Consider the following 27,886-nt stretch of genomic DNA (forward strand, 5'->3'; position numbering starts at 1 on the left):
TCCTGCTTCACGTAAAGGGTTCGTAGTGGGCTTAATACGCCCGGTAATTAATCTGAACCGTCCAGGTCGGAGATAACACCGCTCGGTTATCCCGATAGCACGGAACGGGCCGCCCAAGCGGCCCGTGTCCGGAGTCGACCTGCGGCGAGGTGCGATCGCCCGGTCGACCATTTGCGCAGGTACTTAGGTAGATCGAATTTGGCGAGCAACCCTATCCTGCGCGGGTGGGCAATTGGCACGATCGTGGTGAGGTTAAACCCCCACCCGTGACTAGCTCCCGGCGTTGGTCCGAGAAGGTCACGAATGAATTGTCTGTCCGGTGGGCGACGTGCCGCGATCCGAGTTACGTGGCCGTCTGCATGAATTCGCAACAGTATTATCTCTCCCAAATGATGCAAGGGGCATTTCATCGTGAACTGTCTGAGCCAGCAAAAACTGTTCGTAACTTGTAAAAAGATACAAAACAGAGCATTTCGCAATGCCGAGCCTTTGCCAGGGTAAAAGATTATAATTAATCTGAGAATGGAACATCCATATAAACGTATATCTGCACACACACAAGCATGCATCCACGAACGCCTTCAAAGGCCTCTCCCTTTCAAAGCGAGGCTAATAACACGAGACGTGCCGAAGCAAACTCAAAGGCATCAATTTATTGTATCGAAAGGAAATACCAGTTGGGAACAGTCATGTAGAAGATGGCACAACTCTTCAACCTTTACTGTGAAAATAATCCCAGAACATTTCAGTAATCTGTGCAAACAAACAAGACGGAACGTCCAAATGCTTTCAGCCAGTACTTCTTGGATAAGTCAATGGCAGTGTCCATTAAACCCTCATTTTTCCTTGCAAACGGATTTGGATACCCGGCCAACCTCTTTGGAATGACATGCACGTGATTATGGCAATGGGAAGTTCATTCTTATTGGTTTGTATCGATTGCCAAAATGTTATTTATCACAACAGATGTTACAGGGTTATGTTGTAAAAGCTGTACACATTCATTTATTTACTTGCAATGATCCAATGCTCACAGATAGTGGAGCAACTTTGCTAAATATAGCATAACAAATGTGCATTTTGTGAGGAAAGCACCAAATTTGGCACACTAGTAGCCATTTGGATATTGGGCCATCTCAAATTCAGCCGCTGATGGATGTGGCAGCCATTTTCCACTGCCATCAAAAATTTTGAGATGGCCCAATATCCAAATCTGTTCATAATATGATAGGCTACGAGTGTGCCAAATTTGGTGCTTTCCTCACAAAATGCACAATTGTTATGCTACGTTGCCCCACGAAGAGGGAATGTACATTTTGTGTGCTTTAAATTAGAAGAACATTCAGAGACAATCAAAGCATCACATGTGATCACCAAACAGGTTCTGCATTGTGATGGTGTGTTTACAAGATAAGCTGCTTGTATAAACCAGAAATATGGAATTTTAACATTCTGCAACAAAAGTGTTACAATGGTCTTATCAAATGGTTTTGTGCAAAGTTAAGTAAATATTAATTGGCAAAACTCACTTTACGTGATATTTTCCAATATCCGTGATTAAAATGCACATGACACGGAAAGAGTTTTGATTCTGTTCTTTAATCATTTAACATAGTGACAACCATATTTCTGAAACGACCGAAGACGTCCCCAAAAGGTCCGGCAACACAATGCCACGAGCGGGTTATGGTTCTGTGAGCTCACTGGTAGCATTGTCATGTAGGGGAGCAGGTGTCGAGTGATCACTCAAGTTTAATTCTTCTCATATTGAAGATGATAAAATTGACAGAGTTCATCCTGTAAATTGATGGTTCACTGGAAAATTGCAACTTCAAAGAAAGAAGGAACCAAATAAGTAAGACACATAAACTTACTTTTCTTGCTTATGTGTTAACCACAAGCAAACATCCGTCATTGATGTTCACAGTCAAGGATGACGGTCAGCTTAACAAGGATGTGCACATCAATGAAGACTGTCGCTCCTGGACTTTATCAAGCTATTATCATGTTACACTGTTCTCAAGCAGCATGCCGAATATGTGGCAAATAACAAAGCTCCCAACACTTTTTGATCATGACTTGTATCGTTTTGAAACTTTGTCCATCTTAACTCTACTAATCTATACACAGAAATATTTCTTAAAATCAATGTAAGGAATATGCACCTCAAGCTGCCTCTTCATTTTTTTCTTTGTCCTCATCCCGGTTCTTTTCTTCTTCTTCTTCTTCTTCTTCTTTCTCCCGTTCGCGAATATGTTTGCGTTTCCTTCCATAATCTCTTGGAGACGTTCCAGTATTTTCAGGTGACGGGTACGCTCTTGTGGCCTTTTCCCTCATCTGTGATTGCCTTGGTTCGTCGCTTCCTAAAGCTCCACCTTCACAACGATGCTTTGTAGCGTTCACGCCGATGCGATGCCCCTCATCTAGACACTCTGACCATTGCTGTTCATCTTGCTCACGAAGATGCTGCAAACTGACCGTCTGCTTCTCGTTTACAATTTGTTGCTTTTTGGTGTGGGGAACTCGACTCCTGAACCGACCAACATTTTGCTGTCCCTTCGACCCACTCTCGCGACGTGGACGGGCATTAAACAGAACTCTTCGGCCCTCCTGCTCAACACCACCCAATGTAACGTCAGGATGCTTGGCAGCCTGTTGTCTCAGAAAGCTAAGTGCTACTGTAGCATTTGCATAATCACCGCAGTCTTTCTCATTTTCCAAGCTGTAGCACTTCCATCTTGCAGGATTCACCAAATATCCCGGAGTTTGTAGGACGGGCTCCGGCAAATTGCGAAAACTTTCCAATGGAGTCCATTCATCAACCACAGCATCATCATGCGCCTCAGTTACGTCGTCGCCAGACCCCAAAACTCCAGAACTCGACTTCATAAATTTTTGCATGCCTCGATCTTCATCCTTCGTAAGATCTTTAGACAGTTTTCTAACCTTGGGTGCTGCGAGAGTCGCAGGTGGTCGCTTGAACGTCCCATCCAAAACATTGTCATCACCCAAGAACGATAGTGCTGTCCGGGCAGCAGTTTCCAGACCGGAGAAAATGCTCAAGCTCCGCGAACAAAAAGCTTCCGAGCCTCCTTGGAGATTAAACAATTTCTTATGGGGGCTCTGCGTACCTGGGGACAGGTCATCCGCTTCAACGGAATCCAGAGCTGGGTTTTCAGGCTGCTTCTGATCCTGGGCAACCTGTGAGAATTCATCAAAGTCATGAGACCGTGGATCAAGTTCCAGGTTTGTTGGGCTCGAGGACGAATCAGAAGAATCTTCATCGCACAACATTTTCACTTTAACTCCTCACGTTTTATCCCAAATATTTCAAACGTTCTTCGTCTCGTCCTTTCCAGCTTCAAAAAGCACCTTCCAAATGTTCAAGGAGGACTCGGCCTGAAAAGACAGCAATATTCCTCTGGCACATGTTTGCCTCATCGCACCTTCATGAACAGCGAGGACTGGGCAAGTACCAAAAGCACAATTATTATTGGTTTGCGGGTACCAGCAGTGACCACTATTTTCGTTGGGTCTGTCTGTTTGTGACACTCTCCAGAGCATAGCTCCGTGACATTTGATGCGATCTTGATGAAACTTGGACACAAGCTAGATATCATGGTCCAGTTGTGTCTTTTTGTATGAGGGGCGTCCCACGCCCCTTGTTGGCGGGGCCACTACCACTTGAACTTTTTATTTATTGCAATTTTTTCTCACAATTTAATTTCCTAGAAGCTGTGTGTAATGTCCATAAGTACAACATATAAAAAAATCCAATTTGATTTGGTCAATTTTGACGGAAGAGATAGGTTTTTACGGTAGGGCTTACTCAATTGTACCTATCGTGGCATTGTTCAATAATGCCTGCGAACCATCGTCACCCCCGGGCTTGTTATTATTAATAATAGTAATTATAATAATTGTGCTTTTGGTACTTTTGGTACAAGCCGGGAGGCGACGATGGTTCGCGGGCATTATTGAGGAAGCCCTACCGTAAAAACCTATCTCTTCCGTCAAAATTGACCAAATCAAATCGGATTTTTTTATATGTTGTACTTATGGACATTACGCACAGCTTCTAGGAAATGAAATTGTGAGAAAAAAAGAAAATCGAGAAAAAAAATAAAATTTCAAGTGGGTGTGGCTCCACCCACAAGGGGCATGGGACGCCCCTCATAAAAAAAGACACAACTAGACCGTAATATCTAGCTTCATCAAGATCGCATCAAACGTCACGGAGCTATGCTCCGGAGAGTCACAAACAGACACAACGAAAATAGTGGTCAGAGTGGGGCAGATAACAGCAGTGTTTGAGAGGAATCGTGCAAATGATGATCCAAGCATCAAATTTGGCACATTTGTTCTCCAGGGGATTCTAATCAAATCTGACTGATTGGCCATTTGAAAATCCAAATGTTTCTAAATTTGGATTTTCAAATGGCCAATCGGGCAGATTTGATCAGAAATGCCAAATTTGATGCTTGTATCATAATTTGCACGATTTTTCTACTACCGACTACACTGGCACTGCTGGTTCCTGCGAACTAATAATTACAGTAATCACATTATACCCACCAGCTCCTTCTCCTTGACAAAGTCTCCCTCAGGATGTGTGAATTCCGCCAATTTCTCGAGTTCTCTCACACTGAAAACACACACACACAGCACCAAGGCCCCAGCTTGGTTCCGATTGAGTTACAACGCGACACACACACACACACACACACACACACACACACACACACACACACACACACACACACACACACACACACACACACACACACACACACACAGCGCCAAGGCCCCAGCTTGGTTCCGATTGAGTTACAACACGACACACACACACACACACACACACACACACACACACACACACACACACACACACACACACACACACACACACACACACACACACACACACACACACACACACACACACACACACACACACAGCGCCAATGCCCCAGCTTGGTTCCGATTGAGTTACGACACACACACACACACACACACACACACACACACACACACACACACACACACACACACACACACACACACACACACGTATAAAGGAAGGACACCATTAACGTTAAGCTTTGTGTTCCCTTCCTCGTTCTCACAGGCCACGAGCAGCATCCAACGCACAATTCAGCTCGAGCAGAACTTCCATTTGACGTTCTTCCATGACGAGCGAGGCCGAACACAATTTGGCGGGAGCGACGACGCCAAACGAAGCCTCATGAGGCCTCAACGGAATGACATATCCGGGTATTAAATACGGCCCGCTCGCGGTAACCTGAAGAGTTTATTCTTCACAGAACAAAGCAAGCCGACAAAATATAAGTAAGTTTAAAAAAAACATATATATATATATATATGTATATACAACAAGGTTGTGTATTTTAACCGTCGTGCTGTTTCGTCTTACCTTTCCTCACCTCAGACTCTTTGAGGAAAAACAATTTTTTTTTAATTTATATGTTTAAATTGCTTGTTAATTTATTTTCTTTGAAACATATATATATTTTATTCGTTTTGTCTATTTCGTCTTTTCAGGATTGTTTTCCATCAAGTTTGACGAGCAGTTGAAACGCTTGGGCGGTGTAGTTCCTTCCGACCATGAACTGAGCTGGTTTAAAAAAAATATATATATATTTTTTTTCTTAAATATATACAGTACATTCTCGTAAAAAAAGACACCTTTGTTTACGCCGGTGAATAAGGCTAGATGTTAGCTTAGTAATATTGTTAAAGAAAAAAAAAATTAAAAAAAAGACAACGAAACTAAAGGATTAAGAACGAAAGTGGGGAAATTCAAATCCTCGTCTCGCTGGTCTGTTTTATCCTCGTAAACACAAGGAACACTGTACGACGGAACGTGCTGTGGAGGGACGCGATGGACTTGGCCAGACAACAGCTCGGTCAAGGTGAGAACATTCTCTTGTAATGTTTAGTGTCTGTTCTGAGTGTGGGAGGTCGGCGGTTCGAATCCGGTTTGGTCAGAACCAGAGAGTTTAAAAACGGTATATTATGTTCCTTTCCTTGCTTGACGTTCAGTATTTAAAAGGATAGGAGCACGCACAAACAACCATAGGTTGGTAACAGTAGCGCTGGTTTTGATGGGATATTGACTAATTGATGGAGGTAGGTAAGTGAGATGTTAACGGATATTTTCAATAGTTACCTGGAGTCGGGACAGGTAACCGAAGGATTGGACAGAATCAAATGTAACACCATTACTTAAGAAAGGACCCAGAGAAGAATTTGTAAACTATTGGTCTGTTTGTTTGACTTCAGTTGTTGGAGACATTAATTCAGGACCAGATGAAGAACTATTTAAATAAATAAAAACTAATTAAAGGTAGTCAGCATGGATTTACCAAAGGTAGTTACTGTCCAACAAATCTTTTAGAGTTCCATGAAGCAGTGTCTGATTGGGTGGATGAGGGAAAGGCAGTGGACATAGTATATCTCAACTTTAAGAAGGCATTTGATGAGGTACTACATCGGAGGTTGTTAGCCAAGGTGAGGGCTTGTGGAGTGGCTGGTCAGGTAACTAATTAGATTTCAAACTGGTTTAGTGATGGGAAGGAGAGAGTGGCTGTGAGTGGGAGGATATAAGTTATGGGGAACCTCAGGGATCATTCCTGAAACCATGAATGCCTCTTAAAAAATATATAATTAAAAAAAAAAGTGTTTGGATGTTGTATTTTTTTCACGACCAAACCACAGACTTACCTCGAGGCCCCAAACTTTGGGTGGAGGTACTTCTGAATGTGGGTAAGATTTTAAGCTTCCACGCGTTGGCCTTGACGTGCGTTTTGATGGCACCAAAGGTTGCTATAAGGTGTATCTTGGAATGTGGGGTCAGGCAGTGCAACCGCCAACCCACAGGCTACAGGTAACCACCATGAGGTCAATAACTCCATTGCTTTAGAATGTGGAGCACGTCCTGAAACCACCCCCTCACCCTTTCTCCCCATGAGCGGTGGTTGAAGGAGACAGGGCTTTATATTTTAGAAAGGTGGTGATTGAGTGGATTTTATTGAGATGTTTAAAATAATGAAGGGTGTGGACAAGATGGGTGCAGCGCAGTTTTTCAGCAGAGTAGACGGTGTTAGGACCAGGGGGCACAGCTTAAAGGCCAAGAAGATGAGAGTTAGGAAAGTTTTAAGACTGGGTTAGTTCAGTCAGAGTCAGAGACGTTAATGCATGCAATGGTCTCCCTGGAAAGGTAATGGCAGTTGAGGGGGTGGATAAGTTTGAATGGGAATCCGCTAGTTATCTGGATGTATCGGAGGTAGCGGCTTATGAGGATATTGGCAGGATGTGTAGGTAGTTTGTGTGGAGGTTTAAATGGGAATTCGATAGGTACATGGATGTATTGGAGGAGGAAGGGTATGAGGATATTGACAGGACGTGTAGGTATTTTGTGTATCGATGGATGATTCAGACTGGGGTTGGTGCAGTGCAGGCATGATGGGCCGAATGGCCACCTCCTGTGCCAATGTTCCTCCATCTCTTATGAAATGGCACGAAAGAGAAATGGCCGCCACATCAAATGTGCACAAAATAACACCCGAAGTCTACCATAGAGTAAAGTCTTGAGCCTTTTCAGGTCATACCTTTATTCTCGAGCATTTTCATGTCGACCAAGACTGATAAAGGCACCGGAATACATCGCTGAAGTACCAAATCGGCAGATCGCTAAACTGCCAAATCTTTCTTTCTTTCTGCAGCCAGGCGAGCACAATAATAGCTGATTACAATTATTGAAGAGATCACAATTATTATAACACAAGCAAGTGACATTGTCTCTGGGGCATTGCACTCGTACCATAGTGTTTTCAAAGATATTTAAACTTGTTTCCCAATGGGCGGTCATTCGCGTAGCCGTTGCATGCCATTTACACTTCCACAGACAAACTCGTATTATCATGGCCGACACGGCCAGACACAGAAATAGACAAGAGGGAGTGAGGTTGGTTCATGGGGACCAGAGCTCTGACCATGACCATGCTGCCCTGATGAATCCTGGCAGCAGTGGGGAATATTTGGACCCAGGATTTTTTGTGGGGGGAGGTGGAAATTTGTTTCATAAAATGTAATGGTGATGCAACGGCACGTTGCATGCATCCACATGGACCTGCACTTTCATCTAGATTACGAATTAGACCTGCAGTTTAACCTGTTTTGTATTGCTGCTATTATTTCAGCCTTATGTGCATGATGAATGATCCTGACATGTCGCCCTATTAGACACCTTGGCTCAGCTGGAAGCCCTCGAAGCTCGAGCGAAGCTATTAACAGAGCGTCAAGATGAATCTCGTTCCATCTCCGATTCGATGGAACGAGCCCGTCGAGAGATCCAGGACTTGCAGGACAAGCGGGATGAACTTCGCCAACGGCTTCGCAACCAACCTAGGCATGTGAGTTAAAAAAAAAAAAAGCTTTTTGTCTTCAAAGTTCGAGGCTTGCGGAAGAGTGGGATGACAGAAGGTAGAAAGCAACTGACTGGCAGTGGAGCAGGAGGACAACACATGGTCGCAACAAGGGGATGAACGAACAGGAGAAAAGGGAAGGAAACATTTATATACAAACTGCAAGTTGATGAGGAGAAGTAGGAGAGGGTTAATGTAATTAGAGAGGTCACATGTAGGGATGAACGATGACGTGAGATGGTGGTGCATTTCCAACTTGAAACCTTGGAGGGAAGGGGGTTTGAACAGCTTGAGAAAAGGTTCCACAAGTGTGGGGAGGGAAGGGGAATGAAGGAATGTGAGGGGGCAGGGGGGGGGGTGGCACATGGTTTGAGGGGGAAAGGGAACGAATGAGTAGAGATAAGCAAGGAGCTCTGCCCTGTGTTTATTGATACCCTCACCCTACCCTCCACACTCCAGAACATTTCTTCATTTAAGCTCATCGTTCGTATGCAAATGCTTATCAAATGACAGATCCATATGCTGGAGGCCAATGACACAACAGGCTTCTTCAAAAGTTGATCTCCTTCAAAAAGAAAATCACAGATTGACAAATATACAAATGATTGTTTCCATGTTAATACTTGTATGTAAATCAGAACTGAGGTTGTAATCGAGAGTATGTGCATGCAAAGCGAGAAGCGGGGTTAAGCACTTGGTTCATGTCCCTCCGTCTCTCTCTCTCTTTCTGTCTATCTGTCTTATCAGTTTATCAAGGAACAACTTATTTAAATTGATTGTTGTATTTTGAACACAAATCGGAACATGAATGGGAAGATACGTCTGCCATTTTACAGTGCTTTGGCTCTGAATTTGTCCTGATCGCACAGGCACAGAGAGGAGTGAGATAGTATTTTTACTCTGCCTGCCTGGCAGTCTAACAAAATTAAAAATCATTCCAAATGGGAACCTTACTGTTTTTAAGGACGTTGTAAAAAACGCAAACAGGCACGAAGAACTCATGTAATGTGTTAAATATGGTGATTTAATAGACACTGGGTAAAACGGCTTTAAACTTTTACGCCTTTAAACATTTATTTAAATTGAATTATATACTCCAGCAAACCCCACCTCCTCATCTACTTTCTCAACAATCCTCCTGAGGAGGATCAGTTGTTCAAACTCCTGGGTCTCATCATCAGCCATGATCTTTCTTGGGGAAAACCACATTTCAAAGTTGGCCTCCAAAGCCAGCCGCCGACTGGGCATCCTCCATCGTGCAAAGTCCTTCGTTGGCACACCTGAACTCCTATCCACCTGAAGGACCTTCAACAATAGCTTGATGGAGTACTGCTCTCCCCTCTGGGCTGGCTCCCCTGCCTCACATCTTGCTCAGCTTGACACTGTGGAAACCAATACCCTCAAGATCATTGGAATCTCCTGCACTGAAGCTGAGTCTTTGGGCTTATTACTTTGCCATCACAACCAGGTCGGTAGTCTCTGTCATCTACTGCGTCTTTTCTGGTTTTGCACCCTCCATTCTTGCTGTTTTGTCCCTTCAAAGTTTCTGCAGGGCTCACACGGTCTCCCATCAAACTTTTTCTGGTAAAACTACCAAATACCACATCACTGCTCACCTCCACTCATTTGTTCCATTTTTTTTCCCCACCTGTTGAATTAACTTTCACATCCTCTTCAATCTCATTATTCCCTCCAAGTCTTCAAGACAGCTGTTCACCACCATCTCAAATCGTCCCCAATCCGAAACCATGATCTTTTCTCCCCTGTTTGTTTGTTTGTTTGTTTGTGGGCAGCGTATCTCAATAAGTTGTGGACAGATTCGGCCGATATTTGGTGGGCAGGTAGGGTGTGTGCCAAGGATGAATTGATTCGATTTTATTGAAGATCCGAATCTGGATACGAGAATGAAAAATAATTTTAAGCAGTTCTTCACCCTTGAGAGATATGGCCAAAACAATAAATGGCATATTTCAAAAAAATTGTGCACGACTTATGACAAAACTAGGTGGACGAGTTGGTTAGGTGACAATTACAAGCTGATTCAATTTTGGTTTAGGTCCGGATCCAGATCTGGGCTATCGGTGGAATACAAAACATAAACTGTTTAGCCTGGCTCTACCGAGTAGTTTCATATGTTTCTATTGTGGAGGGCAAATGCTTTGGTGTGGTTTGCTACAGTCTTTGAACGAGCTCTTGAACTTTCCAGCAAACGAGTCCCGTGACCGGCCACGCGAGCGAAGGTGTGCCTTTCTCAGGGCCAAGATCATGCAACTGGAGTCTCTATTGCAGATCTACAATTTGGCAGGTGGGGAAAACTGAGCACAATTGTGAATGAGTATCATTGAATAGCAAACATAGCTGTTGTGATCATGATTTCTCAGAAGCTGGGTCAATATTGATCCTTTTAAAAAGACCAATAGGGATTTATTAACCCTTTCTTCATACAGTTGTGTTGGCAAGATGACCTCGAGGTATGTGCACTCTCTTTTAAGCTGTCTAGCCTGGGTTAGAATCCTGGCATTTTGCATCTCGTGCCTGTCATCAATGAGTTTGCTATCCCTCAGATCATTGTTAAATTGGACATCCCATCTGCCAGCATTAGTTTGTGGATGTTAAAGATCCCCACAGTGTCCTTTGTGAAGAGCAGGTGAGCTATTGCTAGCACCATGGCTAAATTTCCAAATTCTTGCCATATCTTCTACTGGGAGAGAGATGGAAAACCACCCAGCATGACCCTTGTCAAGAAGCTGCTTCGGCAAAACCAACACTCTGGAACAGAGTATGGTACATCAGTCGGTCAGGGATTGTATACAGCTCAACACATTTTTATCCACGAGTGTGGGATGCTGTCAAGTACATTTGTGTAGTGATTGACACTGTTGACAGTTTAGTGTCTTTTATATTTTTTTATATTTTAAGCAGCCCTGATACTTTGATCGTTTGACATGATTACTAATTATCAATCATGTCTAAATACATATGTGTGAGTGAATAATGGCTTGGTACAGTATGACAAAATGTGGGGGCTTAGGTTACCCAGCCGCCTCATTGCCTCGCAGTTTTGGTGAACTTCCAGTAGCTGAGAGTATCAATCATGGGTGTGAGCAAATAAAAGGATTTTAGAAGAGATCCAAGTGAGAGTCAGGTAAGTGAAGAAACAGCGAGAAAAGTTAAGGGATGATAAAGCTTCAGGGTCAAAGATTGGCAGATGCAGTTGAACATCAAGAAACGCAAGGTGCTGGGGATAGGTGGGAATATTCTTCTTCTTGCGTATGGCAGCTTGGCTGCTGGATAGCTATCATTTTTTTGGGGTGTGACTGTGCCGCTGATGCTGTGCCCCTATACCAGTACACTGATACTCATTTCGCCGACCTCAGAAGGATGACAGGCTGAGTCAACACCACCTGGTGTTAATTCAGCAGCCAACAGGGCTCAAACTCAGGAGCCTAAGATCCCAAGCCAGCTAGCCTAACCACTAAGCCAACACCAGGCTTGGTAGGAAGATTGAAATAGATTTCATGATGCAAGGGACAATCTTGGAGCATGGCATACAGGAGAGGGATCTGGGGGTGGTAACACATACAGAGGTAAGCAGACAGGACAATGCCAAGCAGCTGCAGGTAAAGATAACAGGGTTATAGGTTGTATCCATAGGGTGATGAATTTTTAATCAAAAGAGTAGGTGTTTTGAAAACTGTACAGGAATTGAGTGAGGCCCTATCTAAAATATTTTGTTCACTAGTTAGTCACCACATCTGAGGAAGTACATCGCTGCCAGAAAGAGAGTTCTGCTTCGGATAACTACATTGATTCCGGGTCTAGCTAGACGAAGCTATGAGTGGATGAAGTAGATAGGGCTTTATACATTACAAAGGAAGGGATTTGATTGAGATATTGAAGATAATGAAGGGACAAAATTGGTGTAGAAGGGTTTTTCAGCAGAACACAGTGATTGTTCCAGGGGCTGTAACTTGAGTGCAAAGAAGATGAGGGTTAGGACAGTAGTAAGGCAATGGTCTTTCATTCAGAGAGTAGTTGATGCATAGAATTATCTCCCGAGAAAGGTAATGGCAGAAGAGCGGCAGATATGTTTTTAAATTGGAATTACTAGTGCGTGGCCGTACATGCCACATGTCGCCGTACATGGGGGAAAAAAAAAAACTTTCAAACCACGTGCCAGAAACAACAACCACACAGGCCGTTCCTTCGCTCTCGCGTGGCCGTATGTGCATGGCCATACGTGCAAAAAAAAAATAAATAAATAAAAAAAAAAAACTTTCAAACAACCACACAGGCTGTTCCTTCGCTCTCGTAAACGACAACTGGATTGGGGCATTGCGTTTATCTATAAATGCGCAAAAGAAATTGAGAAATTATTAGAATACACGGTCATAACTATCCGGAAGTCCGTACGTTGTAACCCGTAATGGTGAACGCGGCTGAGGTTCTCTTCCCCATCGGCCACGCCTATGCAGCAACGTGTCCTATCATTGGTTGGTAAAAAATGGCCATAACTTGGGAAGCACTTTTCCGATTAATATCAAACCTTGAAAAGGTACATCCACAGGGCCCCAGCAATATACCTTGCAAGTTTCAATTAGATCGGACCAGTGGTTGTCGAGAAACAGTGGTCACAGACCACACACACACACACACACACACACACACACACACACACACAGCTGGAATTACAGATAGACTAGTATGTGGCCGTACGTGCAAAAAAAAAAAATTTACTTTCAAACCGCGAGTCAGAAACAACAACCACACAGGTCATTCCTTCGCTCTCGCGTGCCCGTATGTGCGTGGCCGTACGTGCAAACCCCCCCCCCCCCCAAAAAAAAACCTCAAACCGCGAGCCAGAAACAACCACACAGGCCGTTCCTTCGCTCTCGCGTGGCCGTACGTGCAACCCCCCCCCAAAAAAAAACAACAAAAAAAACTTTCAAACAACCACACAGGCAGTTCCTTCGCTCTCGTAAACGACGACTGGATTGGGGCATTGTGTTTATCTATAAATGCGCATAAGAAATCGAGAAATTATTGGAATACATTAAGTCATCACTATCCGGAAGTGGTGCGTGCCCGTACGGAATATTCACATGCATTCCACGAATTATCGCTTGCATTGAAGCAACAACTGCTCTGATACTTACACACACACACACACACACACACACACACACACACACACACAGTTAATTAAAATCAAGTTTACCTCCCTGTCTTTGCTTGCCATGACATTCGCTGCCATTGACCATTTCCACTCCTACGACACGGTAACTGAGGCACTGCTCCCTATCGTAACTGGCACGGCACGTGACGTCATCGTCGGCCAGCCGCGCACCGGCCTACGCAGCCACGCCTACGCAGCAACGTGTCCTTTCATTGGTTGGTAAATAAATGGCCATAACTTGGGAAGCACTTGTCCGATTAATATCAAACCTTGAAAAGGCACATCCTTAGGTCCCCAGCAATATATCTGGCAAGTTTCAATTAGATCGGACCAGTGGTTGTCGAGAAACAGCGGACGGACACACACACACACACACACACACACACACACCTGGAATTGTGTGTGTATATATATATATATATATATATATATATATATATATATATATATATATATATATATATATATATATATATATATATATATATATTGTTGCGGTATTCGCGCCCGCTGGCGTGCTGACGGCCACGTAACTCGAATCGCGGCACGTCGCCCACCGGACGGACAATCCAGTCGTGACCCTCTCGGACTAACGCCGGGAACCAGTCACGGGTGGACCTTTCGGTCTCACCGCGATCGAGCCAATCAGCCCCCGCGTGGGATAGGGTTGCTCGCCAAATTCGACCTACCTAAGTACCCACGCGGAGGGTAGACCGGGCGATCGCACCTCGCCGCAGGTCGACTTCGGACACGGGCCACTTAAGCGACCCGTTCCGTACTATCAGAATAACCGAGCGGTGTTATCGTCGACCTCGACGGTTCGATTAATTATCGGGCGTATTCAGCCCACTACCAACCCTTTACGTGAAGCAAGATGAGGATTCAATGGGAGAAATGACGAAGCGAAGCGGGAAACAGTTCAACACAAAAGCACATTTATTCGCGGCACACGGGAAGCACACATATACAATTCCACCAAATGCACACAGAAAAAACACAATGCAATTTACACAAAAAGCAAATGTAAAAACGAAAACACAATGCAGAGCTAATACCGACTACCGAGCACACGGCAACACTTATACAATTTTACTTCACAGACGGCGCCGACAACACATACCCAAAACCAAGGAAAAGAATACCCCCAAGAATGAGGCGGGCCTGAGGCCGAGACCGGGTCGCGCCTACCCGTCTGGTGATGAGACGCGGAGCGGCGATGGCGCCCCAACCCCGCAGGCCTCGCGGGCAGTGTCTGGTAGGGGGTGGGAAAGGGGCCCCCTTGGTCGCACTATCTCAGCGCGGGGGGGAAACAGGAGGGGGGTTGCTGATGCTCGGGGTATAGAGGATCTTTATTATCCCTGGTGTGCGTCTCCACCTCGGCCAGGTCACGCTGTCGGCCTCCCTCGGGTGCAGCTCCCTGCACGACGCGAGCACCCCCTCGTCTGGTGTCGCCGCCTTTCCACAGCTCGTCCCCTCCGTTCCGACTCCAACGCACACGACGAGCAGCTCCACCGCCCGCGAAGTCTTGACCCTCTGCTTCCGACTCTCCTACTCTCCGCCTCTGGACTCTCCGACTCTCCACACTCTCCCCTCTGGACTCTTCTGACTCTCGACTCTCCTGACTGACGAACACGGTCCTTTTATCCCCCCGTAGCTTCGCCTTTGACCCCCTCCCTTTGACCTTTCACCTCGCTCCCCATTGGCCCGAGAAAAAGTGGGCGTGAAGGCTTTTTGATCCACAAATTTGCATATATCGATCGTCCTGGAGGCGGGGCCAAATCGCCCCTCGCTCACCGATTGGACGGCAAAAAGTGGGCGTGTGTCGTTTTTGATCCGTTTTTGAAGCACAAAATCCGTGATTTTGTACACGCTGTTCGACGCGCGCCCTGCACGAGTCCAACACCGGTACCCACAGCGGGGCAAGAACGGTGGCGATGCTACGGTTGCGAGGTGTGACGTGAAGGTCGTGGCGGTTGTGGTGAAGCGGCGTTGTGGTTGGTGGTTGATGTTGTGGTTGTGGTGGTAATCATGGCGGTTGGTCCAAAATAAAGATAGTAAAAGAAAAACGGCTATCCTGAAGAGTCGCAGCACGCATAAATGACATGTATTCCCACTAGACAACGGGTTTGGACCTAACTACACATGTACTTACCGAGATACCTCACCTAAGGGACCTGAATGGTGGTTTGCGAATTTGGTAACCACAACAATATATATATATATATATATATATTTCGGTACTTGGATGCATTATGCCTGGTGTTTGCTTAATGGTTAGGGTCACGGGATTGGGATCTGCGGATCCTGAGTTCAAATCCCAGTTGGCTGTTGAATTAATACCAGGTGGGGTTGACGCTGCTTGCCATCCTTCCGAGGTCGGAAAAATGAGTGCCAGCTTGATGCTATCCTGTCGGAGTGGCGACCCGTCCAGGATTGTGCCCAATAGCCAAGGAGACTGCTGAGGCAGCACCAACACTATGCCCAGAGTATGGTCCCAATGGATGGATGAATTGGAGATAGGAGTACAGGGTTATTGGTGGGACTTGCAGTTAGGATGGTGATGTTTTCTGGGGTTGGTGCAGCACAGGCATAGTGGGCCAAATGGCATCCTCCTGCGTCAAAGTTCCTTGTGTGTATGAAAGCCAATCGGCAACTACATGTGAGCACAAATTGCTTTGTTTTTTTTGTTTCTTTCTTTTTTATTATGGTGTTCTTGCAATTGTTTTGAGTGCAAAATGAAAAGCTGAGAATATCTCTCCTTTCAGTAATGTGTATACAATATATATATATATATATATATATATATATATATATTATATATAATAGTATATTTTGCTGTATTTGAAATGGCTGATCACTAATTGTGATCCATGCTTGTCCTTTTCCTTTTAATAAGGAATTTCAATGAATTTTAACAATGAGAATCGAGAGCTGCAAGTGTGGCTCAACACGGCAACAGCTGGCAAGTACCACGAGAGCTACACTGTGGAACTAAATGACCCATTGGATCATGCAATGAAGCTATGTCGCCATTCACTGCCTCCCGTAATGCCAGTCGCGGACCTTTCCTGCCAGTTCCTTCCTCACGATCCACGTGCATTCCTCTGGGCATTGAGTGAGCATCTTAACAGCTTTGTGATGCGGCGAGAAATGGTGCGACGCACAGAGGTGGGTGTTGTGTTTGAATTGGTTTGGGAATTTTATTTTCTTCCCATTGAGGAAGGGATTGAAGATTGCATAGTTTGGGTATGAGACTAGGACAGAGCCCACTCAACTCCAAGTATTAAAAACATTTTGGTTATTAATCTTTAATCATGGAATATGTATGCATTCATATAAATATCTCACAAAAAGTAATTATTTGTTGGCTGTTGGTTTGCTTGCTTTTATACAAAATCTAGGCTCATCGAAGAGTGTGGTGACACAGGGTAAAAGGCAATGAACAGACAGTAGCACAACAGTTGGAGACATCAAGCAAGGGAATCAACAAAAAGGAAGGAGGGGAAGGTAAACTATTATGGTACCAGTGAGTGGGTTGGCTTGGGTGGGATTAATGGGGGTGGAAAAGATCATGAGTAGGGATGGGGTATGACATGAGATGGTGGTACACAACCTGCATGAAGCCATGGAGGGAAGAGCCGTCTCAGGAAGAAAGCTCCACAAACGCGAGAAAAGAGGAATAAAAGACTGGAAATGGGTGGAAGGCCGAGGATTTGGGCATTTGATCAGGGCAGAGTTACTACAAAAAACTGAGTCCTGGAGGAGCTGAAGAGGGTTGGAGGGCTGATAGGATGCAGATGGAGATAGACTAGAGGAGAAGTGACAAGAAAAACAGTCCACTGACCTACAGGTAGTAGACCAAAAAAAAAGGAAACACCTGAGTAAATGAGGAACACCAAGTATTTTTGAAAGCAGCAACTTCCACACAGGTGTGGCCCATATGTTAATTAAGCAAATGACATCCCAGCATGTTTAGGGTCATGTATAAAAATGCTGCACAAGTCTCATTGCCTATAATTATGGCTGGCATGGTTGCAAGAGGAGACCTCATTGAGTTTGAAAGAAGGGTGATTGTTAGGGCATGCGTGGCATTAGCTTCAGTGACAAAGACAGCTCAACTTGCTGATGTTTCACTTTCAGCAGTGTTTAAGGTGATGTTGGCATGGAACTCTGATGGAAGGACATCATCAGCAAAGGGCAACAGTGGGCGGAAGTGTACACTCCAGGATTGTGATAGCCCTGCATTAACTTTTGTTGAAGTGCAAGGCAAAGCAGGTGAGAAACTGCAGATCAATTGATTGTAAATTTCAACCTGGGGCATGAGCAGCCAGTTTCATCAAAAATAGTCCGTGAGAACTCCACAAAGTGGGATACCATAGTTGGGTTGTAGTGCACAAATTGCTCATCGCACCTGGCAATGCACGTTTGTGAATCCAGTGGTGCAAAGAGCACAGGCAATGGACTACGGAGCAGTGGAAAATGTGATATCAGATGAATCATCCTTCACCATATTCTCTGCAAACGGACTAGTACACGTGTGGCGCCAACCTAAATAACCCTACAACCCTGAGTGCTTGGTTCCAACAGTGAAGGGTTCTATCTGTTCTGTAATGTAGTGGGGCCCATTTCCCTGGCATGGTTTGGGTACAGTCATTCCCTTGGAAGGCAAGGTCAATACCAATCGCTACTTAATGGTACTGAGTGATCGTCTTCACCCCATGTTGCAGCATTTTTTACATATCGGGAAGGGTGTCTTCCAGGATGACAATGCCCCCATCCACAGAGCACGTGTGGTAGCCCAATGATTTGATAAGCATGACACTGATATTATCCAAATGCCCTGACCTTGTCAGTCACCAGATCTGAACCCAATCAAGGATTTATGGGATATTTTGGAACGATGCCCGAGACAGCATTTTCCATCTCCATCAAACAGGTGGAGTTAATTTACACTCTCATGGAAGAATGATGCTAAATCCCTCCTGCAGAATTTCAGATGCTGGTGGACTCTATGCCATGGCGCATACAGGCTGTACTGGCTGCATTTGGTTGCCCAACGCCCTATTCAATCATGGATGCGAGTGAAGTATGCCCTCTGAAGGAGTATGCCAAGCCAGAACTCCCTGTGATCTGACTTTACATTGGTGGTTTTTTTTGTCCACAACCTGTATGTGTGATGTCAGAGCAACAGACCTTGTGCTTCAACCTCATCGTGGAAAATGCAAATAATGTTGAGAGCTTAAGATTCCACAGCATCTCGCAGACATGTGAAGCATGGGCACCAAGCCATCGGGGAGAGTCGTACTCTGAGCTCGGAATAAAAGTCTTGTAGGATGTGTGCAGTTCAGATTTTTCAAGGAAAGATTTGGAATAACAGGATGCCCAGTCCACTACTGATTTGGGTGCCAGCTTTGTTGTCCGGTTGGCCCAGGAGAGGTCATTGGTGATGACTATCGATGCCAAGCATTTCAAGACGCTCAACCTCTTGTAGTGGCTGACCATGGAAATGGATAGGTGGGTTGTGTGAAGATCCTTCCGGAGTGACGGGGTGAGATTGAGAATTGCCAAAATTGAAAGACCTATTCCATTTACGGTAATTTGCCATAACGGAATCAAAGAAGTAGTGACTAATTCATCACGAAAAGCAAAATTCACAATGGAAATTTCTTTCTAAAAATTTTTTTTTCCCCTCTCTTCATAAGTTTTACATATACCACACGACCTGAGAGCAAAAGTATCTATGCACTTCAAATCAACTTGCTTATTACAGGTGCCCTCAGGTCATATTTTACAAGTTAGTGCTGTATATAAACCTTTGGAGGCGAGATGTACATATGGTATTGCATTTGTATTACCACATGGATTATGTCAACATTTGACATAATATTCGACTTTCGGAACTCGTGCTTAAACAAATTATTTCACCATCTCGGTTTAAATTGGAGAACTTTTGACATGAACAATTCTCTATCGTCTATATCGTGAATAACTAAATAAATACACGTTACGAGCCGCGAAGTAAATAATTTTAAAGTTTCGCTTTTTCACACTCTTAAATGTTATCGTCAGATGCACGGGTGTCCTCGCTATAAAATGAAGCATGGATGGTTTATATAGAGCACCCCCACCACCCTTACTCACCTTTCCCCCCTCCAACCCTACCTTGCATCCCTTTCCGCTTGCTCCTGGAGGGAACTTCCGTGGTTGAGATTTCACTGTGCTTTTCACGACATCTCGTGGTTGGCTCTGCTCGCTCCTTCAGTTGCCCAAGATGTCTGGAAAGTGACCTTCAAGTGACAAGTGCAGCAGGAGTGGAAAGAGAGCCCGTAAAGAAATCACACTTGACGTAAAACTGTATGTGTTAAGGAGGTTTGATGCTGATGAAAAACTTGGTGACATCGTGAACGTACTGGGCCTTGCGACCTTTAGAGTGGGTACAATACCGAAACAGTAAGAGCCAGTGCACAAGCAGTAACACCTCCGAGTGCTAAAAAGTTATCGCGGCACAGAAATGACGTGATGGAAAACATGAAGCGCATGCTGAACGCTTGGATTGAAGAACAAACTCGGTGTCATGTGCCCTTAAGCACTATGGTGATTCAAGAAAAAGCAAAGCGCCTCCACTGTGATTTTGTGAAAGAAAAAGGTGATAGCTCACAGTCAGAACAGTTTCTTGCCAGGAAAGGATTAGATGGTTTGAACGTTTAAAGAAACAGTATGGACTGCACAACGTCAAGGCAATGGGTGAAGTAGCCAGCGCTGATGTCGAAGCAGCTCGGACTTACCCTGACGAGTTAAAAAAAAATATTGAAGAAGGTGGCTACATACCACAGAAAGTATACAATGAGGATGAAACTGGTCTGTTTTTTGGAAGCTGATGCCAGCCAGAACATTCACAGCCAAAGAGGAGGGTCAGCACCAGGATTTAAAGCCTCCAAAGATGGCCTCACACTTCTCCAGGGAGGAAATTCTGTTGGCAATCACAAGCTGAAGCCCTTGCTGGAATATCTTGCTGAGAACCCATGGGCTATGAAGTAGTATGCCAAGCCAGGACTCCCTGTGATCTGGCAATCCAACCACAAGGCTTGGATTACCAGAAGTGTATTTATGGACTGGTTTACAAATTATTTTTCCAACGCTGTGGAATGGTTCAGTGCCAGGCATAACATCGGCAACAGAGCATTGCTCATACTTGACTGCTCCCAGTCACCCACTTAACCAAAATGACGTGACGGACAACACCATAATGCAGGACGTTCCCCCAAATACGACTGCTTTGCTCCAACTAATGGACCAGAGAGTAATCGTAAACTTCAAGGCTTACTACCTTTGTCAAACATTCCAGCAACTCATCCAGGCAACCGAGGGGGCAGGCAATCCAACGATAAGGGAATTTTGGAAGAAATCAAACATAAGGAATGCTGTGAATAACATATCCAAGTCGTGGGAGGAAGTGAAGGTATCTACTCTGAACGGAGTGTGGGGGGGAAAAAAAACGTATGGCCAGAGGGCATCCATGTCTTCAGGGGGTTTGCTCAAGCACAACCATCCAACAAGTTCAGCAGGCCATTGTAACAATTGCACATGATGTTGGGTTTGTAGATGTGGATGACTATGATGTGGCCGAACTCGTCGAGTCTCATGGATTGGGTCTTGCAATGAGGACTTCATGATGAGAGAGATATATATATATATATATATATATATATATATATATATATATATATATATATATATATATATATATATATATATATATATATATATATATATATATATATATATATATATATGAGGCAGGAGAGGAGGAAAGTGTATCAGTTAACAACTCGGCTGATGTCACAAGGTTTCTCTCTCATCAAAGGAGCACTCCAGATATTGACTGAAAATGATCCTTGGCGAGAGTGAAGCATCAAAGTATCTTGACAAAGACAGGAAACACTCAGCTGATACAAAGAGAAGAAGGAGAAATGCAAAGCAGACAATGTTGCATGCACATGTCTCCAAGAAAGATGATGGGGCTGGTACTTCCTGGGATGTAGCAGACGAACCTGCTACCCCTCAGCCTGCCACTCCTAGCCCTCGGGGTGATGGCGATGACAGCTTGTCAGGAGATGTGACAGACTAGTTGCGGTGAACACCGTCATCATGGAGACCTCATAGTTCACCACCACTCACACCTCTCTCCCTCCAGCCACCACACCTGGTGTCATTGTCAGTCAAAAATCTATTTCCTTTTGCTCACTGTCACAGTTTATTTTTTACATTTTATATTAAAGTCAACAAGCAAAACAGATTTGTGTACTGTCATATCAGAAGCACTGCCTCTTATGGCTGCCTCCAGCCATCACCTCCATGTATCCTTCCACCAAATGTGAGTTCTTTCCTCCTAATGTCTTTGCCTACTCAGCAGTAAGTTGGAACCCACTCATTAGTCAATTGACAGAAAGCTTTCCTGAGTCATGGATCTGCCATGACGGAGAGCAAGTATGGTGTTATCTTTTCAGATATCCTCGATCCAAGGTTGCACTGCTTTTCATCGCAGAGTGAGATTGCTGTACTGGCAGCAGCATGTCATATGTGAATGGCTTTTGCCTCAACGTGCAACTTTTTATTATTATTTGGCTTCCATGCCGACAGGTGGAAGGCTTATTGTTCTTGTTGGGATTGTTATGCCAATAAATATTATGATGATAATTCAGGTAACGAACAGTCCAGAGTAGAGTGGATTGTATCGTGCATTGCAGGAAAATGTTAGGCCAAAGACTGAAGTGTTGATGACTGTAAACCCTAACAAATATGTCAAGTAAGAATCCTTCATAAGATAGCACATCTCTGCTGGTTTGCATAGCTGCTGGAAATGCGGCTGTTCTGCTGATGCCCCTTCATATTGGGGAAGGAATTTGTAATTTGTTCAGGTTACTGGCGGTAACCAACATAGTCTTCATCTCAAGACAATGTCCGATCGTCAACATTCACCAATGACTGGTACTGGCAGATGGGTCCTCGGATCTAACATCCTTCGGAAGGACTGCGCTCACATTGATGCTTCACCCTGCATGTGAAACACCAAGTATAGCTGTATTGAGGTTCAAACCAGGCAAGACAGCTAAAAGGCACCTGTGCGCACTTCCTCTAAGATATCCCACCAGCTTGTTAATTATGATGACACAATCAAATCAGAGTGGTGCAATAGCAATCTGCCACTGTCATCCACTTTGATTTTTCCTTCCCCCCCCCAAAAAAAACCTGATCGGGGCCTTTCCCAACCTTTTCTGAATGCCCCACTAGCCAAAGTTGGATGAAACCACTGAAAGAATTAATAGTTATTGTTGTGTTCGTCACATTTTGTCTGTCTGTGTTTTTGTTTTGAAAGGGTACATTTGTCTGATTTTCTGAGAACAACCCTCGTGTTTCATCGTATCCTTTCAGACCTTAATTTCAAGTAAATCAGTGCCATGTTTGCAGTTTCTGTTTGCCAATTATTTACTTGCTGTACATTTTCTATTCCCAGAACGAATTTGAAGACATGCTGTTGGGAGGAATAGCTTCCAATGCTATGTACACTTTGATAGAATTTTCTTTTCGGTTTCCTACCAATGATGAAGACGTCTCTATGGAGATACGACTGGAGTTTGCAGATCTTCTGCAAATTCGGCCGTGCAAAGTGAAGATCGCTGTAATTGGTAATTACCCCACACATGCGAAGAAAAGTGAGGTTAAGCAATTTATTCACTTCTGTCTATCCGTCTGTCCACAAACGTCAGTTTATGATCGAGGAACAACTTGATTTCAATTGAATGTTGTATTTTGATCATGAACCGGAAAACGAACCTGCAGTTTAGCAGTACAGTACTTTGGCTCTGAATTTGTCCCGATCGCACATGTGCAGAGAGGAATGAGATAACTTTTCATCTGTGTACCTGCCTGGCAGTCAACAAATTTTTTAAACATTCCAAACAGGAAACACTGTTTTTAGGATGTTATGAAGGACACAAACACCAGGCATGAATAACTAATGTTCTGTGTTAGATAAGGTGGTGTAATTGACAATGCGTCAATGGTGGAAAACATCTGGAATTCATTTTTTTTTAATACCTTTACAATCTGTTATTTTATTTCAATTTAATTATACTAATACGTGCCCGTAAGTGTGTGGCCGTACGTGCAAAAAAATATAATAAACCAATGTCACCCGCAGGGTGACCCGTATCTTGCCAAAAGGTGACCACATGTGACTTTTTTAAGGTCACACTGAGGTGAACAGAACTGCTATCCACCAGGAGCGACTCCTTGAGGAATATCTGCCTCCGAGAGATTCCGATGAGAATCGTTCTACAGAGTAACCATGAAAAATGTGCTTTTGCCTCATAACGTCACCAAATGACATCATAATGTCTCAAGCTTGACATATCTAGAAAGCACTCGTCGAGGTGTTCAATTTGAGGTACTTCACGATATGGTTCCTAAAACTTGAAAATTTGACCTTGGGGTCAAATATGTTTGACCTCAGGCGCTAACCATGAAGGTCAAGGCCAATCGCCACCAAAAATTAATCAGCTGAGCGCCAGACCATGAACTATATTCCCATGAAGTTTGAAGACGATCCGATCAAAATTACTCAAAAAATAAGGGTTTCGTCGACTCCCCTGATTTGCGACAGTGACCTTGACCTTTGACCTTCAAAATTTTATGCATTGAAAGGGACCTCTTTAGGCCTCTGATATGCGAAGTCACAAAAATTTCCAATGATAACTGTGCTCTGCAGAATTTTTTATACGTGATTACAGATAAACAAACAAACAAAAAAAAACATACAAGCTGACTAACATATCTTGCAAAAACTTCGTTTTGGCAAGATAAAAATAAAAAAAAAACTTTCAAACCGCGTGCCAGAAACAACAACCACACATGCCGTTCCTTCGCTCTCGCGTGGCCGTACGTGCGTGGCCATACGTGCAAACCAAAAAAAAAAATAAAAAAAAAACTTTCAAACCGCGAGCCAGAAACAACAACCACACAGGCCGTTCCTTCGCTCTCACGTGCCCGTACGTGCGTGGCCGTACGTGCAAAAAAAAAACTTTCAAACAACCACACAGGCCGTTCCTTCGCTCTCGTAAACGAAGACTGGATTGAGGTATTGTGTTTATTTATAAATGTGCATAAGAAATCGAGAAATTATTAGAATACAGTAAGTCATCACTATCCGGAAGTGGTGCGTGCCCGTACGGAATGTTCACATGCATTCCACGAATTATCGCTTGCATTGAAGCAACAACTGCTATGATACTTACACACACAGAGTTAATTAAAATTCAAATTAAAATCAAGTTTACCTCCCTGTCTTTGCTTGCTATGACATTCGCTGCCATTGACCATTGCCACTCCTACGCCACGGTAACTAAGGCGCCCTTTCCCCATCGTAACCGGCATGGCCCGTGACGTCATCGTCGGCCGGCCGCCCACTGGGCTACGCAGCCATGCCTACGCAGCAACGTGTCTTGTCATTGGTTTGGTAAATAAATGGCCATAACTTGGGAAGCACTTGTCCGATTAATATCAAACCTTGAAAAGGCACATCCTCAGGTCTTCTGGTTCTTCTGCTTATTTGTCATTTGTAACCCTTTTGGGCCCACCTTCATGCAAGGCATGTGCCTCTCATTGGCCGCCTGTTGCCACTGGGCGGAGCCGCCATCTTCCAGACCGTCCCACCCCTCTGCAGCTCACGATAATGTCATGACCTGCAATCCTTGGCCAAAACTGCCCATCATATTGTTAATTTGATTTCAGCACGGTGCTCTTTCCATGTCCCCCCCCCTCCCCCACGTGTGACAAGTCCCCCACTTGACCTCACCTGTACAGAAGGTTCCACGCATACAACCTTACACTAAACTTCCCCATGGTTTACAATCACTGTCTCTTCAATGCATGTTTTAAGATACAACTTACCTCTGACAAATCCCTGTTGCAAGCATAAATAAAATCTACTCATGCACACAGACAGACCAAGCTATTTTAACACACTCCAGCTATAGATTCCTCCCCACCCACAATATTATTGTACAAACAGCAAACTCCGGACAGGACGCAACCACACCTGACAACCACCACTGCACGCCGGAGTCTCGAGTCCAAAGATTGCCAAACTTAAACTTTTCCTCACGGGCTGGGTTGATTAGTTTCAGCCCAGTGAACCGACGGGGCTATTCCCATGCTGTTTATGAAATAAAATTACAATAATTTAATTCTCCACGGAGCCCAAATCAACCACAGTATTGCACAACAAAATGGTGACAACACAAGGTAAACCTTTCCATAAGAAATAAATAAATAATTTATTACCCAAGGACACTACATATCACCTCATCTCCCTCTGGGTTTCAAACGCACTCACTCGCACAACTGGGCAGTGGTTTAAAGGATGTAGCAGCATCGGGCAGGCTTTTAATCATAGTAGGCCACGTGAAAAGCGCATTAAGACGGTCTCAGGCAGAGCTCGTCAGTATGAGAGGAATTGGCGGTTTGAAGGGATGGTGGCTGTAAAACGCACATTTGGTCGGCAAACCACACCACATGACAAATAAGCAGAAGAACCAGAAGACTAATAAGACAGATGGAACTAGGAGAAATTATTTTCTCCTTGCTCAGTCATCTTCTTCCATCATTGGTTGTTCTCCACACACACTGCCTGGTTTTGCTTCATGGGCCAGGATCTTACCCATCTCTATCCTGAGGCCTTCGAACAATCCCCACCACAGGGCAACTCACAAGTCTTTGTCTCAAGGCTTTCCACCAATCTCTGCCATCCTCCTCCTCCCCACTTCCTGACAGTTTCTGGAGAAGAGTTAACTCCCTTTATTGGTTGGGGATTTGGGATGGGTGGAGGGATGACGTCATCCCGGCAGTGTCTGGTTTTCCAAAGCAGAATATGAGTTGACGAGCCTTAACCAAGCTATCTCTACAAGCACATCTTCCCATCTTCACATGTGACATTCTACATCGACTGCTTACTTTATACAAACACTTTATGCATGGTAAGTTATAAATCTAGATGCATGACCTCAAGGGCCTTGATCTCACCATCACCCACTTCCCCACAAATGTTCACAATATATCCCAAAATGTAAACCATACATCCAGCAATCATGTACATACCATACACCAATCGATATACACACTAGTATGTGCAAGGGGGAGGGGGAGTCACATAGATAGGTTGTCTTAAGAATAGTATGGACCGTGTAATTGAGTAGGTTAGATTCACTCTCGTATCGGGGAAACTGTCAGAGGTAAGTCTTCTGAGGAGGCAGTGACCCCCCCCCCCCCCACAAGACCCTTAAATAAAATATCAACCCCTCTTCCTTGTTCTGTTTGGCCAGGAGGATGTGATGGTGATTACAACCAGGAAGTTGAGAAGCTGAAACAGAACTTGCTTTTCAACCCATTGCCTGAAGCTTTACGTCACCTTTGCTTGGACTGAATGAACTCAAAAAAATGAATGGGTATCAATTGTACAAGAGGTACCATGAAGATTGCTCTCAACACTTTGTCCCAAAAAGTTCGTTTTCTTCATATTTCTGTTCCAACAAATGTTGTTGCATTGGCGTTCTACCATCCCATATTCCTGCTTGCTTCACATGTTTGTTGCTCAGGCAGTGGATTTTGATTGTCTTTGGCATTTTATTAAGAAACTCGTCCGAGATGTGACGCGAGTGGATTTATTTCTCGGAATCGCTCGAATCGGTGCTCGCGAACTTGGTAGCGTGATGTACTTCACGTTCCACGGTTATAATGCCTGCTGTCTTCGTTTAGATGTGCTACAATCAGCTTACTGCATTATCGACCTCGTGTAAACTACATCTGTGCCGGCCCTCGGGACAGGAACCGGGTGTTATGTGACATGGGGATTGTGGTGCAAGACCATCGTCCGCAGCAGCAATTTGATATCTGCATTCTTATTTTGCAACAATGATTTATTTTTGTTTATATTTTAAAAAGTGTTTGATGTGTTATGTAATAATTACAATAAAGCAGAACAACTAATAGGGTCTATCTTATCACTTATTTTGAGCTCCACATATACGTGTGCATCAATTTAAGTGACATTTCTGTTTACAAATGCAGTCGTCATCATATATTGCTAAGTAGTGATTATAAACGTAGCTACGAAGGAATCGGTGTCAATTCCCCCACCCCACTTTGTAGCGGTGACAGTGTTATAAGTATAGCATGTCAGCGTTTGGCCAAACTTGAGCCAAGTTGT

General features: G+C 44.2%; 2 protein-coding genes across 5 annotated transcripts; one reads left to right on the forward strand and one right to left on the reverse strand.

Moving 5' to 3' along the window:
- Window positions 1-638: 638 nt before the first annotated feature.
- On the reverse strand, window positions 639-21,242 carry LOC147034808 (uncharacterized). Of its 2 annotated transcripts, none has more exons than XM_085889887.1 (3): window positions 19,786-21,242; window positions 4,576-4,645; window positions 639-3,399 (listed from the first exon to the last, which is right to left on the reverse strand). In XM_085889887.1, exon 3 carries the CDS (start codon window positions 3,292-3,294, stop codon window positions 2,167-2,169), a length of 1,128 nt encoding a protein of 375 aa, XP_085746013.1. In that variant the 5' UTR covers window positions 3,295-3,399; window positions 4,576-4,645; window positions 19,786-21,242; the 3' UTR covers window positions 639-2,166. The 2 variants fall into 2 exon arrangements, with proteins under 2 accessions (XP_085746013.1, XP_085746003.1); XM_085889877.1 differs by lacking the exon at window positions 19,786-21,242 and adding an exon at window positions 5,127-5,408.
- Window positions 5,679-27,666, forward strand: CENPO (centromere protein O). Of its 3 annotated transcripts, none has more exons than XR_015060421.1 (7): window positions 5,679-5,933; window positions 8,266-8,435; window positions 10,626-10,752; window positions 16,520-16,791; window positions 23,138-23,309; window positions 26,455-26,657; window positions 27,003-27,666. XR_015060421.1 is itself a non-coding variant. In XM_085889927.1 (7 exons), exons 1-6 carry the CDS (start codon window positions 5,903-5,905, stop codon window positions 27,101-27,103), a joined length of 873 nt encoding a protein of 290 aa, XP_085746053.1. In that variant the 5' UTR covers window positions 5,679-5,902; the 3' UTR covers window positions 27,104-27,143; window positions 27,436-27,666. The 3 variants fall into 3 exon arrangements, 2 of the variants coding, with proteins under 2 accessions (XP_085746053.1, XP_085746041.1); XM_085889927.1 differs by lacking the exon at window positions 26,455-26,657 and having other exon boundaries at window positions 27,003-27,143; window positions 27,436-27,666; XM_085889915.1 differs by lacking the exon at window positions 26,455-26,657.
- Window positions 27,667-27,886: the final 220 nt, after the last annotated feature.

The sequence above is a fragment of the Eptatretus burgeri genome, chromosome 1 (assembly GCF_056783735.1).
Source record: "Eptatretus burgeri isolate ZD-2024b chromosome 1, Ebu_testis_v1, whole genome shotgun sequence".
Taxonomy (NCBI): Eukaryota; Metazoa; Chordata; class Myxini; order Myxiniformes; family Myxinidae; genus Eptatretus; species Eptatretus burgeri.

Bases quoted from the DNA above. Each gene is read 5' to 3' on its own strand.
- LOC147034808 (XM_085889887.1), bottom strand. From the start codon at position 3,294: ATGTTGTGCGATGAAGATTCTTCTGATTCGTCCTCGAGCCCAACAAAC.
- CENPO (XM_085889915.1), top strand. From the start codon at position 5,903: ATGGACTTGGCCAGACAACAGCTCGGTCAAG. The intron at 10,753-16,519 runs GTGGGGAAAACT...CCTTTTAATAAG, and splicing joins GCAGATCTACAATTTGGCAG to GAATTTCAATGAATTTTAAC. The intron at 23,310-27,002 runs GTAATTACCCCA...CTGTTTGGCCAG, and splicing joins AGTGAAGATCGCTGTAATTG to GAGGATGTGATGGTGATTAC.